The sequence below is a fragment of the Lates calcarifer genome, linkage group LG24, assembly GCF_001640805.2.
Source record: "Lates calcarifer isolate ASB-BC8 linkage group LG24, TLL_Latcal_v3, whole genome shotgun sequence".
Taxonomy (NCBI): domain Eukaryota; kingdom Metazoa; phylum Chordata; class Actinopteri; family Centropomidae; genus Lates; species Lates calcarifer.
In genome coordinates, this window is record NC_066856.1 from 14803625 (window position 1) to 14818901 (window position 15277).

Below are 15277 nucleotides of genomic sequence, written 5' to 3' on the forward strand. Positions count from 1 at the left end.
CATTTTTTATTTCAGCAGAGGAGGTTAAATAACAGTGACAACTAATAAGCTACAACACCTTCCTCGTTTTTGGACTGTGTGGCTTTCTGATCCCTCAAAGGTCAAAACGAGCTTCCCTAGGTGTCAATCATAATTTGTCAAAAATGTCAAGTGAACTATTGAACTATTCATTTAAAGTAGCTGAGATCATTTCAAAGACAGTAAACTGCCTCTGCATAATTGCTTATTTAATCAAGCTAGGAGATCTAAAACGTTCTTCCCCACTGCCTGTTTTGTGCTCGAGCATGAGAAGGTGCATCTCACTACTTTTCACACGAGAAAAAAAAACCAAACCTTTGTAATAAAACTTCCTCTCAGCCATCCGGCAACCACGACATGAGATAAGAGATCAAACCTGACGAGGCAGTTGTAGAAAACAAGAGTTCTCCTTTTAATTCCTCCAGCCACAACATACTGTCCATTTACAGTACAGACTCCCAATTTTAATTTGATTTTGCACAAATCACAGTTTAAAGTTTTCAAATGAAAAAAAAAACAACACAACTATGAAAAAAAGACATATGCACAAATTAAAACCTATAAAAAATATAAAAACAGTACTCTTAAATCTCATTTTGACAAGTACCATTTCAATAACAAAACATGTAATAATGCACAATAGAGAAGACAAATTAAACTGAACCATTAGTTTTTTTAAATAGAAGGAAAAGACATAATTTTCATCATGCAGAAGTTGTAATATTAAATAACGAATCAAACAAAAATAATATATACCTCTTTATATATTTCTCTCTTTTAAATTTTCAAGTCAAAGCACTCCCGTCCCTTATATAGGGAAAAACAAGACATTTTTTAAAAACACCAGAGGATTCCACAATGCTTTCATTAGCTGCCACTGTTGCATGGCCTTTTATCGAAAACATTGCAGCAACATCTTTTTGGCACAGAAAAAGACGTTCATAATGGCAGTAGCATTTTGCATTATAAAAGAGGGCGGAGCTGTAGCTCTTTTTCCAAAAAAAAAAAAAAAAAAAAAAACATTCTGTGCACCGACATCAGTCAGGAGAGTGGCATCTCCCCCCCAGCAGGGTGTGAGGCAAGCAGTCGTAGCAGCTCAGTCCTACTGCAGCATGCTCTTGATAGTCTTGTTGGTTGATTCATCATTCAGATGCTTGGTTGTGTACCTGCAGGTGAGAGGAAAGACTGCATCAGTGACTGGATCGCTGGTACAAATACCAGTACAGTTACTTTCCACCACTGCAAAGATCTGAAATATTTTGTCATCCTCTACCAGATCAGAGATCACTGAAAGAAAATCTGGCAGCTTTTGCATCAAAGTGACCTCATGCGACCAGGTAGTGGCGGCCAGCCTCGGCCCCCCCGGTACAGAGGCAGAGATACAGATGTGAGGGTCGAGACAGAAACGGCCCTGTCAGCCCGAGCAGCTGTGAGCACTAAACAACGCGGGTAAAATTTGGGAGACTATGACGGGGGACGAGGTGTCAGATATAATCGGCCTCTCTGGAGAGGCTTTGACACCCAACCCTGAATCCTGCACAGAGGGTCTCGCAGCTGACTAAGTCCCTGGTGGACTGTGCAGTGAATGAATCGCTGAGCTGGGGGGGGGGGCTGCTGCTCATGAACAGACACCAATATCATCCAACTCACAGCATGAGCAGCCTTCTCCTTTTCAATGAAACCGCAACTGGTGAGCGACAATCACATTACACGCCGAGCTGTAAGGGGAAAAGCCCAATTTGATGTCGACATGAGCTCACCTGAGAGCGTTGAGAAGGCCTTCGACACTGTTCGGAGGCTGATCTTTGAGGACTTTGATGCAGCCTTTCATCTGTGGAACCAGAAACAGACAGTTAGAGTCAGAGCAAGGTGTGAAGTCGGGATTGCGGAGTGGTTGTGGCCACACTCACGTCGATTTTAGACGACTTGGCGAAAGCTCCTACAGGATGGACGTAGTCGTACAAGATGATGACCCCGACCATGACCCGGAGGCAGAAGGACACCGTCTCCTCGCTGGTGAATCGGCTGCGGTACTCCCTGACAGGACAGGAGTGAGGGGATTACACACAAGAAGGTAACGAACAGAGAGAGAGAAGCGGCTCTGACGACACAAAAAGTCACTTACGGTGTTTCCAACATGACTTTACACACAGTGGCCATTGTGCTTAAGCAGTCTGTCGTGTTCTCGATGGGAAGGTTCTTATTCTGTAAAAAGACAGGAAGATAAAAGGAGTGAGATGCTGCTCTCACTCACACAGCTGTTAAAAAACACACACACACACACTGGATGTCCTGTCAGTCTTACCTCTGATACAAACTTTGTTGTGCCATCACTTAATGTCTTCAGCATGGGTGTGGCATCGGCGTAAAACAGAGATATCCGATTGGCCAGTTCGTTGTTGACTTCATTTTCACCCTCCGCCTGAAGACCATTTTTAAAAAAATGAATAAATGATTATAATCTAATGAAGGATACTGTTCTTTCTTGCATCCTTTCAGGTCAGAGGTCAGGGTCAGCCACAGAACAGACCATGGAGTTTGTAAATACTTGTGTCTTTTATGACAAATAAAACAGAGCTTCTCAAAGAACATCAACGCACATCAGACGATGTGACACTTCCTACGTCATGTAGGGATATTTTCTCTTGTGTTTGAGTGTTGTTTGGATGAATGCACATCCCCACATGCTTGTTCTGTGTGTGTGTGTGTGTGTGTGTGTGTGTGTACAATATGCTACATGGGTTGCAGCCTGTGTGTATATAAGTCAGTGTCTGTGTTGCTGGTCCGACTGGAACACATGACAATGAATCGTCGCCACCGTTTAGTGATGTGCAAATGCTTTCAAGATTTTGTTCTCAAGGTCTGAAAATAAAAAGGAGAGTTGAAAAGAAAAAGTAGTCGAGCGCTAAACCTGTTTATACTAGTCGCTAACCTGCCATTTGGTGCTAGGTTGCCAGCACACAGGGAGTTTCAGCGCTTTTATTTTTACAGAGAGCACTGATCAGAGCAGTGAGAGTGAACCAAACTGTGAAGTTGTGGGCTGGAAAACTGAAACAAGGAGTTGAAAGATGCCAAAAAAAAGTTCTGTACACCTGACAGAACTGCAGAGATTATAATGATAATGGTCTGTGGGTTCATCATTATGAGAGACTCCTTTGACATACATGTAATCATGTCATATACTGTTACTGTTAAGAAAAATGTGTTGCCTTTCTTGAGATTGGCATCTTGAGATGACGTCTGACACCTTGTAAAATTAATATGTAGACAAGTAAATAAAATAAAAAAACACCCCTGACACAGACAGTAGGAGATTTGAATGGCTGCCAATGGAGATTACACTTCATTAGATGTTGGAAACTAAAAACACAAAGTGTCAGTGTCAGTGTGGATACATAAATATAAGCGTACATATCGAAACTGCTCTAGAAATGCTTCATAAAGCTGGTGCTGTGCCCTTTACTGTGACGATGACAATTTTGGTATTAAAATGTATAAAGAGCCAATTTTATTTAATCCCGCTTGATAAAAGGAGGCATGAAGCATAAAATGTTATCTGGATGTTTTGTTTGGCATCACCCTCGTCACCATGCAGCTTGACTAGATTGTGATTGTGCATATGAAAGAGATTTAATTAAATAAAATCCTGACAGAAAAACACTGATATAAACCATACCTCCGACCCCTCCTGCTCCTCCTGGTTTCCCAGCTGACTAACACATCCCTGCTGCTTTACAATTTCAGACTGAACCAGACACTGAAAACACCTGGCGGATAACAAAGAACAAGGTGTCTCTTGAACAGCCTGTTCTAAATTTGTCTCCATATTTAAATGATAAGAACATTTTGTGCCTTTATTATTATTTTTATTTTTACGAGCGCGCTGACAGAATATGAATAATCTCCCCAACATTTCAAATCAATTCATGCTTTAACAAACGATGACACACGAGCTCAAAGACTGTTTACCACGGGGACAGATGTGTTTCATCTCAGATGTCTAAATGATTCAGTTGTCTGATTGGTGACTAAAATGCTGCTGCTGTGTGAGACTCAGCTACGAGGAAGGACGGCAGCCGGAGCATCTTTCAGCACTGACAGGTCCTAACGACAACTTGTCTGCGCCCATTTGCCTAATGGCATATTCTGGTTTGGAGAATAACACCCCCTGTCAGACGGGTCAAAACTAAGAGCAGTTTCAGTTTGTTCTGCACAAAAGCAGGAACACTGAAATCTCACCATTTCCTGCACCAGCTATCTTTTAGACGTCCTTGAAGCGTCTGAATAAAGATGTATATCTGGGAAAGTGCAGCACGCATTGATAAGAGTCCTTGAATTTTAGACCTATTGTTCACAGTTAATGCAGGAAACATTTTAACACTTGAACTGTGTTGAGTGAATAAAACTTATTTGTGGACTAAGGTACACCTGCAGATCCTCTGACTTTTAGCTTTGTGCTTCTCACCTGTGGTTTAGTTAATTTGGTAAGGAAACCATATATAATTACCTTTTAGTTCTGGCCTTTTAGAGCTGTAAGCATGAAATCACACAGACTGGCAGGTAACTCACTGATTGGAGAGTTTTGTTGGTGTCATTCTACATCATCAGTGCCACATGGATCCACACTGAGCAATCAATCCCGGGCACTGACGCTGCAGTAGAGCTGAGCTGAGCTACATAAATAGTAATGAGTGGGTAGAAACAGGACAAAATAAAGAGGAGCCTTGTACTGTACAAGGCAAACAGTTTGTAGAGCTGTGACACTGAAAACTGTGAGAGTGAACCAAAACAATAAAGTTTAGGGCAAAAAAACCCCAAAAACAAATAATGAACTGAAAGAGGCCAAAAAGTTCTAAACTAAGGGAACTGCAAAGTCTAGAGTCTATGAATCTGCCATTTGATATACTGTCAATATAAAAATATTAGTTGCAGCAGCTTTAATTTGGGATTGATTAAATATATACAGCGTGGGAAACAAGCTAAACACACCTGGTTTAAAATCCCTGCACTCACAATTAGTAGATAAATTTGAATTTATTCAAAAATAAGATATTTGAACATGACATTCTGTATGTAGCCTGCTTTGCTTTGACACCACAAAGAAACCACATCAGACTTTGCTTGGAACTAGACCAAGACCGTCTTTTGCTCCAGGCCAGAGTTCAACTGAACCAAACAAACACACACAGTTTGTTTGACCCACACCAAACAGGTTAGGTGGGACTGTGTCCTCACAGTGGTGTGGTAACACAGTAGTGGGTGGATGGATGTTTGTGGATGCATATTTCACATCAATTGTAGCAAAACTTAAAACGACAAAACACATGACTCTGAAACATCATTCACTGTTAGAGGTTCTCCTTGTGTTAACAGATCCCAGAAGGCGTCATCTACTGTTCAGAATCCACACACTGACCTGGAATTAAGTGTTTTATCTCTTGAGGATTTGGGCCATGCTACTGATTTGGGATCAGATTCTCCTGTCACGCGCTGCTGCCCTCCACTTTGTGCTTGAAACTCCCTGTGGGGCTCTGACTTGACATGTTGAAGCTTCCTGCCGCACTGCTCTCGACTCCAGAGGCGTTCAAACAGTCTGAAAACTTCATTCATCATTCCTGCCCTTCTACTGATGCAGTCTGTGCTGTGCTGGGATTATGATAATGGCTCAGGTCTGAGTACAGACGAATCATGATGACGCACTTTTTTGAATTTGATCAGGGCCAGAGCCATGGACGAATTAAAGGAACACAAATTACAGACTGCCTGAACACCAAACATGAAGACTTTAATATTAAACTCATTACTCATCTCTGCTGAATCTATTGATAGTTGACAGAAATGCTACCCTTGTTTGCAGCAGTACACAATTAAATTTGTACATAACTGTTAAACTACACTGAGACGTATAACATTATCCAACGATTTGTGCTGATTGCCTGAAATTATGTTGGAAAAACCAGGCAACTGCAAAACTGTCTAAATTATGTGCAACGTCTCAAGCAGCATTAGAAATCTCGGCAGTTATTCTCCATGCTCTACCTGCAGGCACCTCCTCTCACCTAAACCAAACAGAATATTTCCAGTAGGTGATAAGGCGTCTCATATGGACAGTCTCCAACTGTGTGCAAAAGGGCAACTCTGGAGAATGTCCACACCTGATTTTCCAGACACTGGCTTGAGTTTATATGTGAAAACGTTTTTAGTGATGGTAGCATAAAGTGAATTTTTTAGAGCTTTTTCTCTGAACACAGGCACCTGCTGTTGCTGAAAATGACACTAATGCACTAAGAGTGAACCAAAACAGTTAAGTTGTGGCTGTAAAACCAGAACTGTAAGGTGAAAGAATAAAACACTGCAGAATCCGGTGTATTTATCATCATGAGCAACTCTTTTCACATATAAGTATGTAAGTCATGTGAGCCACTGCAGATATAAAAGCCTTGATTCTAGCTGCTTTAACCGAGTTGCGTTTTCTTTAATTACACCCAGAGAGCAGAGGGACATAATGTGCTCACCGGTACGTTGTTGATCCGCATGCGGCTCAGTGTTCTCCTATAGTAGCTGAAGTCATTCTGAATGGCGGGATTTGTCATCTGCAAAAAACAACATAAGTGCATCTTAATACACAGACAGAGAGAGAGAGTTTCTCTGCATATCTGTAGGTGGCACAGCCTGCAGCAGGACATTCAGCTCCGGATCAAACACGCCATCGTCATGACAGAATGTTTTAGCCAACAAGACAGAAATGTAGCTTTGGGGGGGGAAATGACATAAAAAGAACACTGATACAATTACAATTTTATTTGCTGAACTGGATTTGAATTCTCTGACACTCATCCCCCCTTTACATCCACATCCCCGCTCCTCCTGTCAGGAAACATTTAGTCGTTTTCCCATTAAAGTCTAAAGGCTGTGCATCTGCACTGTATGTGACAAGAGGGTCAACAGTTATTCAGCTGTCAAAAAGGTATAAAGGGTCTCATTGAGGAGAGGTAAGGTTAGAGAGTTCAGAGCTCAAGTCAGAGGACAAACACAGGCTTACTCCCTAATAGTATTTACATTCAAAACCTCAGATAAAAACCACAATTGTAAGTTGATTTCTTTGACCCCACTTCCTCCAATGTGAATCATCTTGTTTTACATGAAGCCAAACTGAGCTCTTAAAATAGAAGCCAACCAGAAAGCGTCTTTCAAATGGCAGCACTAGTGAGAGCCCATCATGTGGCTAATTATCCTCATTCCTGTATGAGCCTGTCACATTCAAAGCTTTACTGGCAGCATGCTAATCCTGCTACAATAGACCGGTACTCAGTCTGTGTCCACTGTGTCCACCAGGAGAGACAGGCTGCTCCGCCAGGGAGGGGCTGCACGCCGCACACAGACACTTTAACTAGGTCAGAAGCCCATGCATGGGTGTGAAAGATTGATGACTAGGCCTGGCATGCCACCTTGCACCCCCCTTATACCCCCTACCTTCGTGTTTTTATCTTGCCAGCCTGGCTAGTGGGCACTAATTGGGACATCGCAGCAAAACCGCCTCAGGGGTGTCAGGGAGTGTTTTTTAAGTTTTTGTATCTGAGGAGCGAGGGGTGTGTGGGGGAACCAGTTCATCCGCTGTCTGATCACGAGTGCTCACACAATTATGTTTTTGACAATGGGCATTCAACCGACACAGGCGCTTGATTCCTGGTGTTTTCTGGGTTGCACATCAGCAATTTGTGTCTGAATTGGAGCCAAATAATTTCTTGAAGTTACCTCCCTCTATCATTAATAAAAACCTGCCACATTATGCAGAACTGGGCTCAACAATTTGCAGACCTCTTTACCCGCAATAACCCTTATTAGCCATTCCACTGACATCCACTGTATTATAAACAGCAGAGCAGTATCAGGATTCTAATTAAATGCTAATCATGTGCTCACTGGCTGCAGTTTAAAATTGCACAGGGCAAAAATCAATTCAGGGGCATCAGCAGCTTGTAGGGCGACTAAGAGGTCTAGTTTGTATCACAGGAGAAAAGTGCAGAGTTTACATCAACACCTAAAAAGTGAGGTTGGGGGTTTAAACGCAGGAAGTGACACTTGGGACGAGCCGGAGCGCCTTACTTTCAGTTCATCAAAGCGCAGTGTGAAGTGCAGGATCTCTGCGAACTGCTTGGCCAGCGCCTGCTCCCGCTCCAGGTGCTGAGTGGGGTCGTCGTAAGTCTCGCTGGTCAAAGCTCCCAGGAGGCTGTGCAGCGCTGCCTCTGTAAGAAAAACACGATTTATGTGTTAGAAGAACATCAGCCCTTTTGTGAAAAATATACTGTATATGTGGGCTTTTATTTCGCCTGTGAGGATGAAGGCCTTGAACTGAGATACTGACAATGTGAGCCGTGTTCCAGGTCATCAGTCAGTGCTGCTAAATAATATTTCACATTCAGGTTTTTGTAAATCAGGCACTTAACAGCTCAAGTTTCAGCAGAAATGAGAGAAGCAAAGGTCGTGAGAAAAGAAGAAATACTGTATGCAGCAAGGACGAATCAAGTCAAGTCAAGTCTAAAACATGTAGAACTGTGCTGTAACAATTAGTCAGTAAGTAAAAATGACCAAATATATTTCACAAGAGTCCAAAATATATTCTGTTTATTATTATCATATATGACAAAGCAGTAAATCCTTACAGTTGAGAAACTGCAGCCTGATGATGTTCGGCATGTTCAGCTGAAAAATGGCTGAAATCATTATTTGCTTATCAAAATGGTTGCCAGTTAATATTCTGTCAATCAACTAACCATTACAGCTCTACATAATTAATCAACAACAATTCACATAGCAGATTTTTCTGTTTTATATGGCTGTGAATTTAATTTGTTTTAGGTTTTTGACTGTTGTGTTGGGCTATGACTAAGTTGTGGTGGACATTTGTCACAATTCTTTAGATATTTTAGACGCCAAACAGATATATAATTGTTAGTGGTTGTGACTTTGTTGCTTCTCTCTGTTTTTTATTGTTGTAAATTAGGGTTTTGGGGTTGTGGTTGGACAAAAGAAGCAAGCTGAAGATGTCTCATGGGGCTCTGCAGAAACTCTTCCACTCTTTCTTTTTGGCATTTCATGGATTAAATTCTAATCAGTTACTTGGAAAAATAATGGACAATGAAAATAATCATTAGTTGCAGCCATGATGCAGAATATCCAGGTACAAAATGCACAGCAATGTGTGTGTGTCTCATATGTCCTTACAGCCAATCATAACCACAGTTAGACATGTGAGCAGCGTGTCAGCCAGCTGAAGCATCCTGATTAGGACACAGACAGATAATAGGGCAGTGATGATGCCCAAACTGCCCAGGGCCCAGTGCCAGTCTGTGGGGGGGGGGCTTTCCTGCTCAGATGCAGATGAGACATGGGACTAATTATCTCATTGGCATGAAATGGGGGGGGGTAGGGTAACAGGACTTCATTCAAGCAGGATTACACTCATTGTTTTGACAGTAAGTAAATACAAAGCCTGTGCCATGCCTTGACATAGCATACCCATAGACCGATAATTAAGCATGCATGAGGAGCCCCGGCAGGGAAATTGGGGAAAGATTAAGTGAAATGTAGTGAACAACTTCCAGGCAAGAAGTGCTATTACAGAAACATGTCTTATTCAAACACCTAGTTTTATAGAAGAGAGAGAAAGAAAAAAAAAAGAAAACCTTTAAAGCCCAGGGGGGATTTTTATTTATAGATGCAGACGGTGCTCAGAATTCAGTCTAGACACTGGAGAGAGGTTTCAATAATGACATAACCCAGACGAGTTCAACATCTGATGCAATGTGGTACCAAATGAGCACTTTAGATTGGATTTATTCTAAGTGTATTCTACAATTCTTGCTGATTATATATGACGATGCGCATGTCAACATAACCCAGAAATGGGGCAGATTCAGACAGTGGTCTACTTAAGATAATCGTAAAGGGGACTTTAAAAGACGGACAGAGCGCTGGCAGTGCAGTGCAGTAAATTGAGCACGTTTGCCATTCAGTAATGACTCCCATCTGCTTGGGCCAGCGTTTGCAGCAAAGCGGCTGATTAAAAATGGCCCTAGTAGTGCTTTTTTCCCCTCCCTCTCCTCTCCCCTCCTCTGGGTCCCAGTCAAAACAGAAGTTAAAGATGGAGCTGCTCTCAGGTCCTCAGAAATAAGCCACTCCAGTATTGTCGGGAAGTCGGGGAAGGGCGGGGCGCTGGGGACATGTCTGATCTCATCAGGTCACGGCAGAGCAGGCAAGTAGAATGCAGGCATGTAGGCGCTTTACTCGCAGAGAGGAGAGAGGGGAGGGGCGGAGGATGGCGGGACTTGAGTCTGGTCTAGACCCCTACAATCTCTGATGAATCAGACTGACTCATATTTAGATCAGTCTCTTGTTACAATAAAATCTTGATTATTAAAAAGGATTCTATGTAGGTCTGTAGCTATGAAAATGTATATTGTTTTGTCAAATGTGAGTGTTCATGCAAGGATTAGTAGTCTGAGGGAGCGAAATGTGTCTTACATAAGTTACATAACTGATGTAGTAGAGGAAAAATGTCAAACATTTGTTGTAAAGTGATTTTTTTTATGTTTGATCAGACGAAACAAGCAACACAGAGATATCCTCTTGAATTCTGGGTAGGATTATATCTACAAAATGTATATTTTTCTGTCAGTAATGTCACATTTAAGTAAAACGTGGGTGTCTTTGAAAGAAGTAGTTGTCTGAGCAGGAGATCTGTCCCTTTATTTCAAATGCAAAGCTAATTGCATAATCCTCCCTCTACAATATCTTCCATCCTTGGCAGTTGTGCTCCGCAGATTGCTCCACCAGCCTGTAGTGAAGGACTTTCAGCTCCATGCGTAGCGGGCAGGAAAGGAGGCTGCGGAGGCCACCGCGGCCCCTGAAGCTTAAAGACAAGGCAGCGAAATAGAGCAGCAGCCGAGGCCGGGAGGTGACCTACTTCGTTACATAACAGCCATCGCAAAAGCTGCCGCCGCCCACTGCTCCCATTGACTACCTTCTGCACCGCCAGTGGGATTACAGGGGGTTTGAGGGCGTTGAGGCATGGCGGACTCCACACACTCGCCCCCATATACCCCCTACCACTCAGCCTCAGGGTCATAAGAAGATCAGGGAGCAGTAAGCCTACTCCCCCACACACCCCTCCTGTTTCCATGCTAATTAAACAACCTATAGTGCCACAGAGGTCAGTGCACAGTGCAACGCAAGCAGCATGTTGAGAAATGCATGGCTGTGGGGGTTTTCAAAGAGTGTTTATGTAAGCCTGGCTGCATGTTATATGTATGTGTCGCATGTCTGTCGGCTTTTGCAGCTCAGCAGTCAATACCGCAGATGCGCATGCAAACAATTAAGGTCACGTATGAAGGTTGTGTCTCTATATAAATATCTTTCACATAAAGGACATGGACTCCTGCCCTTTATGGTATCAAGTCTGGCTCTTTGGTGATGCTCAAAACGACAAATTGCACTACATTTCTTGACAGCTCCAACTAATACATACTGGGATTTGGCAGTTCCAGTTACACACATAACATTGCAAGTGTTTGAGTAAAATCTCACAGGACACCTGAGCTTGAAACAGTGTATGTGTGAGCTTCAGTCTGAGAACCAATGATGTAATTCCCCTCCACCCTCGGCTACATAACAATGTTCCTGTGGACAAAGCGCAGGCAGATACAAACCTAATCTCTGGGAGAACTCATAGAACTTCTTCAGCTTTCCCACTAAGGGAACCACAGCCGCCCACGCCTGCTCCTGTAACGCCTCGTCGGATGGATGCTGGATCGCCTGGAAACAACAAAGAAACACAGTAGATAAAATGTTTTAAAGTCATGATATTATTGGAAGGCCACAGCTTAATAAAAATAAAACAATAAAACTGTAAGGACCCATAACTCTGTATAGTGATCCTTATCTATTAAGGGGGAACTCCAATGATTTAACACATCAAATTCAGGTGATAGGGAGGACTTCTGCTTGTATAAAGCCTTTTGTGGTTCCTGTGGGAGCTGCACAAATTCTGGAAGATGTTCTCTTCTTCGTTGTCTTGCGTTAGCATCAGTTGGGTCTGAAGAAGGTTCAAAAGTGAATAAACTCTGGGGGGGTGTGAAGTTAGAGAGAAGTGAGGTTACTAGACCCTCATCTATGCTTGAGGGTAGTAGCTTGAGGCTACATAAGCCTCTACAAGCGTAACACACCTGAACCTCCAACTGAACCGTTAGCAGCTGAGGTGCACTGTGGGTAACGTAGGAATGAATAAAAGATTATATATTTGCTTCTGCTGCTCGATTTTAATTACTAAATTTTTATTTAAACTGTCCTTCATGACTCCAACAGAGTTCTCTTTTAAAAAGGAAAAACTCCTTTTTGTCCAGATAAAGAAGATGGAAACATGCTTCCACTTTCTGGCATAAAACTTTAATAATGTGCTGAATTTTGAGGCTACGGAAGGCATTTTGTCTGAGCCCTGTTGTTCACAAAACCACAGTTATCCACTCTTGGTCAGTGTGAAACCAGAAATTGGATGCTAATACTTCTTTGGTTGGAAATTTAATAAAAACTGTCTCTAGTGTCAGGCTTTGTTTGTGGGTCAGGGCTTATAAATGGACTGAGGCAGGGAATCAGGACTGATTTAATAATCATTACAACCCTTGTGAATTATTCCCAGCAGTAATCTCTTGTGAAGGATATTCATATGACTTTTTTTTAATCGAAGACAGATCCAGTACTTCACTGTTTTTACAGGATGAACTGGCCAAGAGGGTGAAGTCAATTAGTAAAAATAATAATGCAGTGGCAAAGGATGCTGGAAACACCTACACTAATCATGAACTCTTCATAAGGTCCCCTATGGACTAAACATCATAGCGTGTGATCTGCAATCCTTTCCATGCTTTTTCTTCTCAGTGGGACACAGCAGACTCTCCCAACTCTGCAGCAGCTCTGCGTGCTGTCAGATATTTGTTCAAGAGTGTACCTCTCTGATCTCCGCCCCTGCTCCTTTGTACGCCTGCAGTTCATCCAGGATCTCCTTTGCGTCCTTCAGCACCACGTCCACCTGGTCCCACACCTCTCGCTCTGCATCTGTGGGCTGGGCGTCTGCAACGGACGACGACAACAAGGTCAATGGGGGCAAATCGGATTGGTATCTATTCTGTATTCATACTATACAATAAAATAACATAGCTCTAGGAAATCTATCAAATCCTCTGATATGATAGAAAGTTTAATGTGCAACTTTCAATTATGTAAATGAAACTTCACTGAAATAATCTCATCTTTCCAAAGCTTCCCATTTAGTTTTGACACCACCCACTTTCCTGGCTGAGAGGAGGGAAGTGGACCAAGATAAGAGAAGACGAATGGAGAGGGTTATGCACACTCTTGTAGCTTTTGTAACAGCTCTGGGCATAGAGATGGTTCAGTTTCTGAGTTTTCTTATTTTGCCTTGAGAGAAGTGGTGATGAAGAATGGCAACACTATGAACCTTCTTCCACCACCTGAAGCAACAACACCTTGCCAAGTGTGATGAAACCCCTGCTCCTATGCAGGAAAATATCTAAAATACCTAAAGCTCGTACTGGCAGCTGCAGTATCTTCTTTTTACTGAGTATCATAATTTAATTTTGTATTCTAATTTATTTTCATTTGAAATCATTGTTTATATTTAGTGTTAGAGGTAATTCCAGGGAGTAGCAACTTCTGAAAATGCAAATAAAAATATTGAAAAAGTGGAATTTAGAGAAATCAAAACAATATTGAGAAATACTGCACAGAAAAGGGTAGGTAAGTACAAAACTGTGAGGTTCTTTTAAAATAAAAAAAATCACCTAGAAACAGTTGGAGCAGTATGAGGCATTGTTTTCTCTAAAGGTATGACTGAGAGTCTCTGGGTTTGCCAAGTGTGAGAATACTACAGTACAGGATCAAGCCATGTTGAGGCCTTAGGCTACGCAGCAGCTGAACTTCAGCGCTTTATATTTGAGGAGGGGGCTCTGCTGCAACTCTGCCCTGATTGATATTCTGCACACACTCCAGTGTGGAAGAGGCAGGTTGATGGAAAAGAGAAAGCTGCTCTAGTGGTAGATTTGATTCCTTTTTTGCCGCTGGGAGGAACGTAGAGTTAAAGATAAGTGAGGCTGAAAAGACTTAAGAGTTCCAGAGTTGATAATGTTATGGTAAGATATTCATGTGATCAGTATCAGAGAGGGAGAGGGAGCAATTACTTAAGAAGAACTCACTTTCAAAATCGAGGAAAAAATTGGGCTCCTGTTCAAGATCTGTGCATGTCAAAACTTTCAGTAGGTTCCCCATGTTACGATACCTGTTGAGAAAAAGAGAGAGAGAAAAAAAAAAATCAATGAAAAAAATGGGGTTCAGCAGTAAAGTGAGCAGGTGGTGATACACTACTACATCCACCTCACTCCTGCTCTGCTTCACTGCTCTGGTGCCTGTATGAATTCAGTGGCGCTCCAGATGTGCCCACTGCTCACAGATACCCACCGTTCCCCTCGGACCCTGCCCTCCAATGTGTGTTTCCTGTGCCCAGGCTCTCACCAAACAGATGTCAACCCCCCCCCCCCAAAAAAAACGTACCCAAAAATAAAATAAAAACTCAGTTTGTGTTTTTCTGCTTTGCTAAGTTTCTTCCCAGCAATCATATGCACTAACAGGCAGTTGTATGCAAAGTAATCAATTTTACAAGCCTCCGCAGGGAGATCAAATATAATCTGTGTTCACATCTACTCATGAAGGAGGTGGATGTTTCCTGCACATGATAGGACACATCGAATTAAACTTTTATAGAGGATGTAGTCATGTAGAAATAGAAGAGGACCTGATTATGACGTTTGCTGGTTGCATTGCAGTATCTTGGTCAAGGGAGCTGAAACATGACATTAATATTTCACATACCTTTGCCAACTCAAGCACCTACAGCAGAAACAAAACCTTACAGGAGTGCAGTGCATGGCAACAAAATACAGTAGACTTTACAATGTCATGATAAACATATGTATTACATGAGCACACTTAATTCTGTGACTGCAGCTAGTTATTGACCCTGCCATGGAGATTATGTTTTCATCCGCACCTGTCTGTTTGGTTGTTTATTTGTCCACAGAATTACACAAAAAGTACTAAACTGAGTTGTACCAAACTTGGTGGAGGGCTGGGGCATGGGCCGCAGAGGAACCTATTAAATCTTGGAGTGGATCCAGTCATATGGGCAGAT

General features: G+C 42.3%; 1 protein-coding gene across 3 annotated transcripts in view; it reads right to left on the reverse strand.

Moving 5' to 3' along the window:
• Positions 1 to 406: 406 nt before the first annotated feature.
• fam49bb (family with sequence similarity 49 member Bb) overlaps positions 407 to 15277 on the reverse strand; it is a 33073-nt gene continuing 18202 nt past the window's right edge. For all 3 annotated transcript variants that reach the window (XM_018693680.2, XM_051066921.1, XM_051066922.1), the window contains exons 3-12: positions 14286 to 14368; positions 13022 to 13143; positions 11727 to 11832; positions 8125 to 8264; positions 6534 to 6611; positions 2324 to 2440; positions 2144 to 2223; positions 1929 to 2055; positions 1779 to 1849; positions 407 to 1184 (exon numbers count right to left, since the gene is read on the reverse strand). In XM_018693680.2, the coding sequence (XP_018549196.1) occupies positions 1121 to 1184; positions 1779 to 1849; positions 1929 to 2055; positions 2144 to 2223; positions 2324 to 2440; positions 6534 to 6611; positions 8125 to 8264; positions 11727 to 11832; positions 13022 to 13143; positions 14286 to 14358 (978 nt within the window). In that variant the 5' untranslated portion in view covers positions 14359 to 14368 and the 3' untranslated portion in view covers positions 407 to 1120. The remainder of the gene's footprint in view (positions 1185 to 1778; positions 1850 to 1928; positions 2056 to 2143; positions 2224 to 2323; positions 2441 to 6533; positions 6612 to 8124; positions 8265 to 11726; positions 11833 to 13021; positions 13144 to 14285; positions 14369 to 15277) is intronic.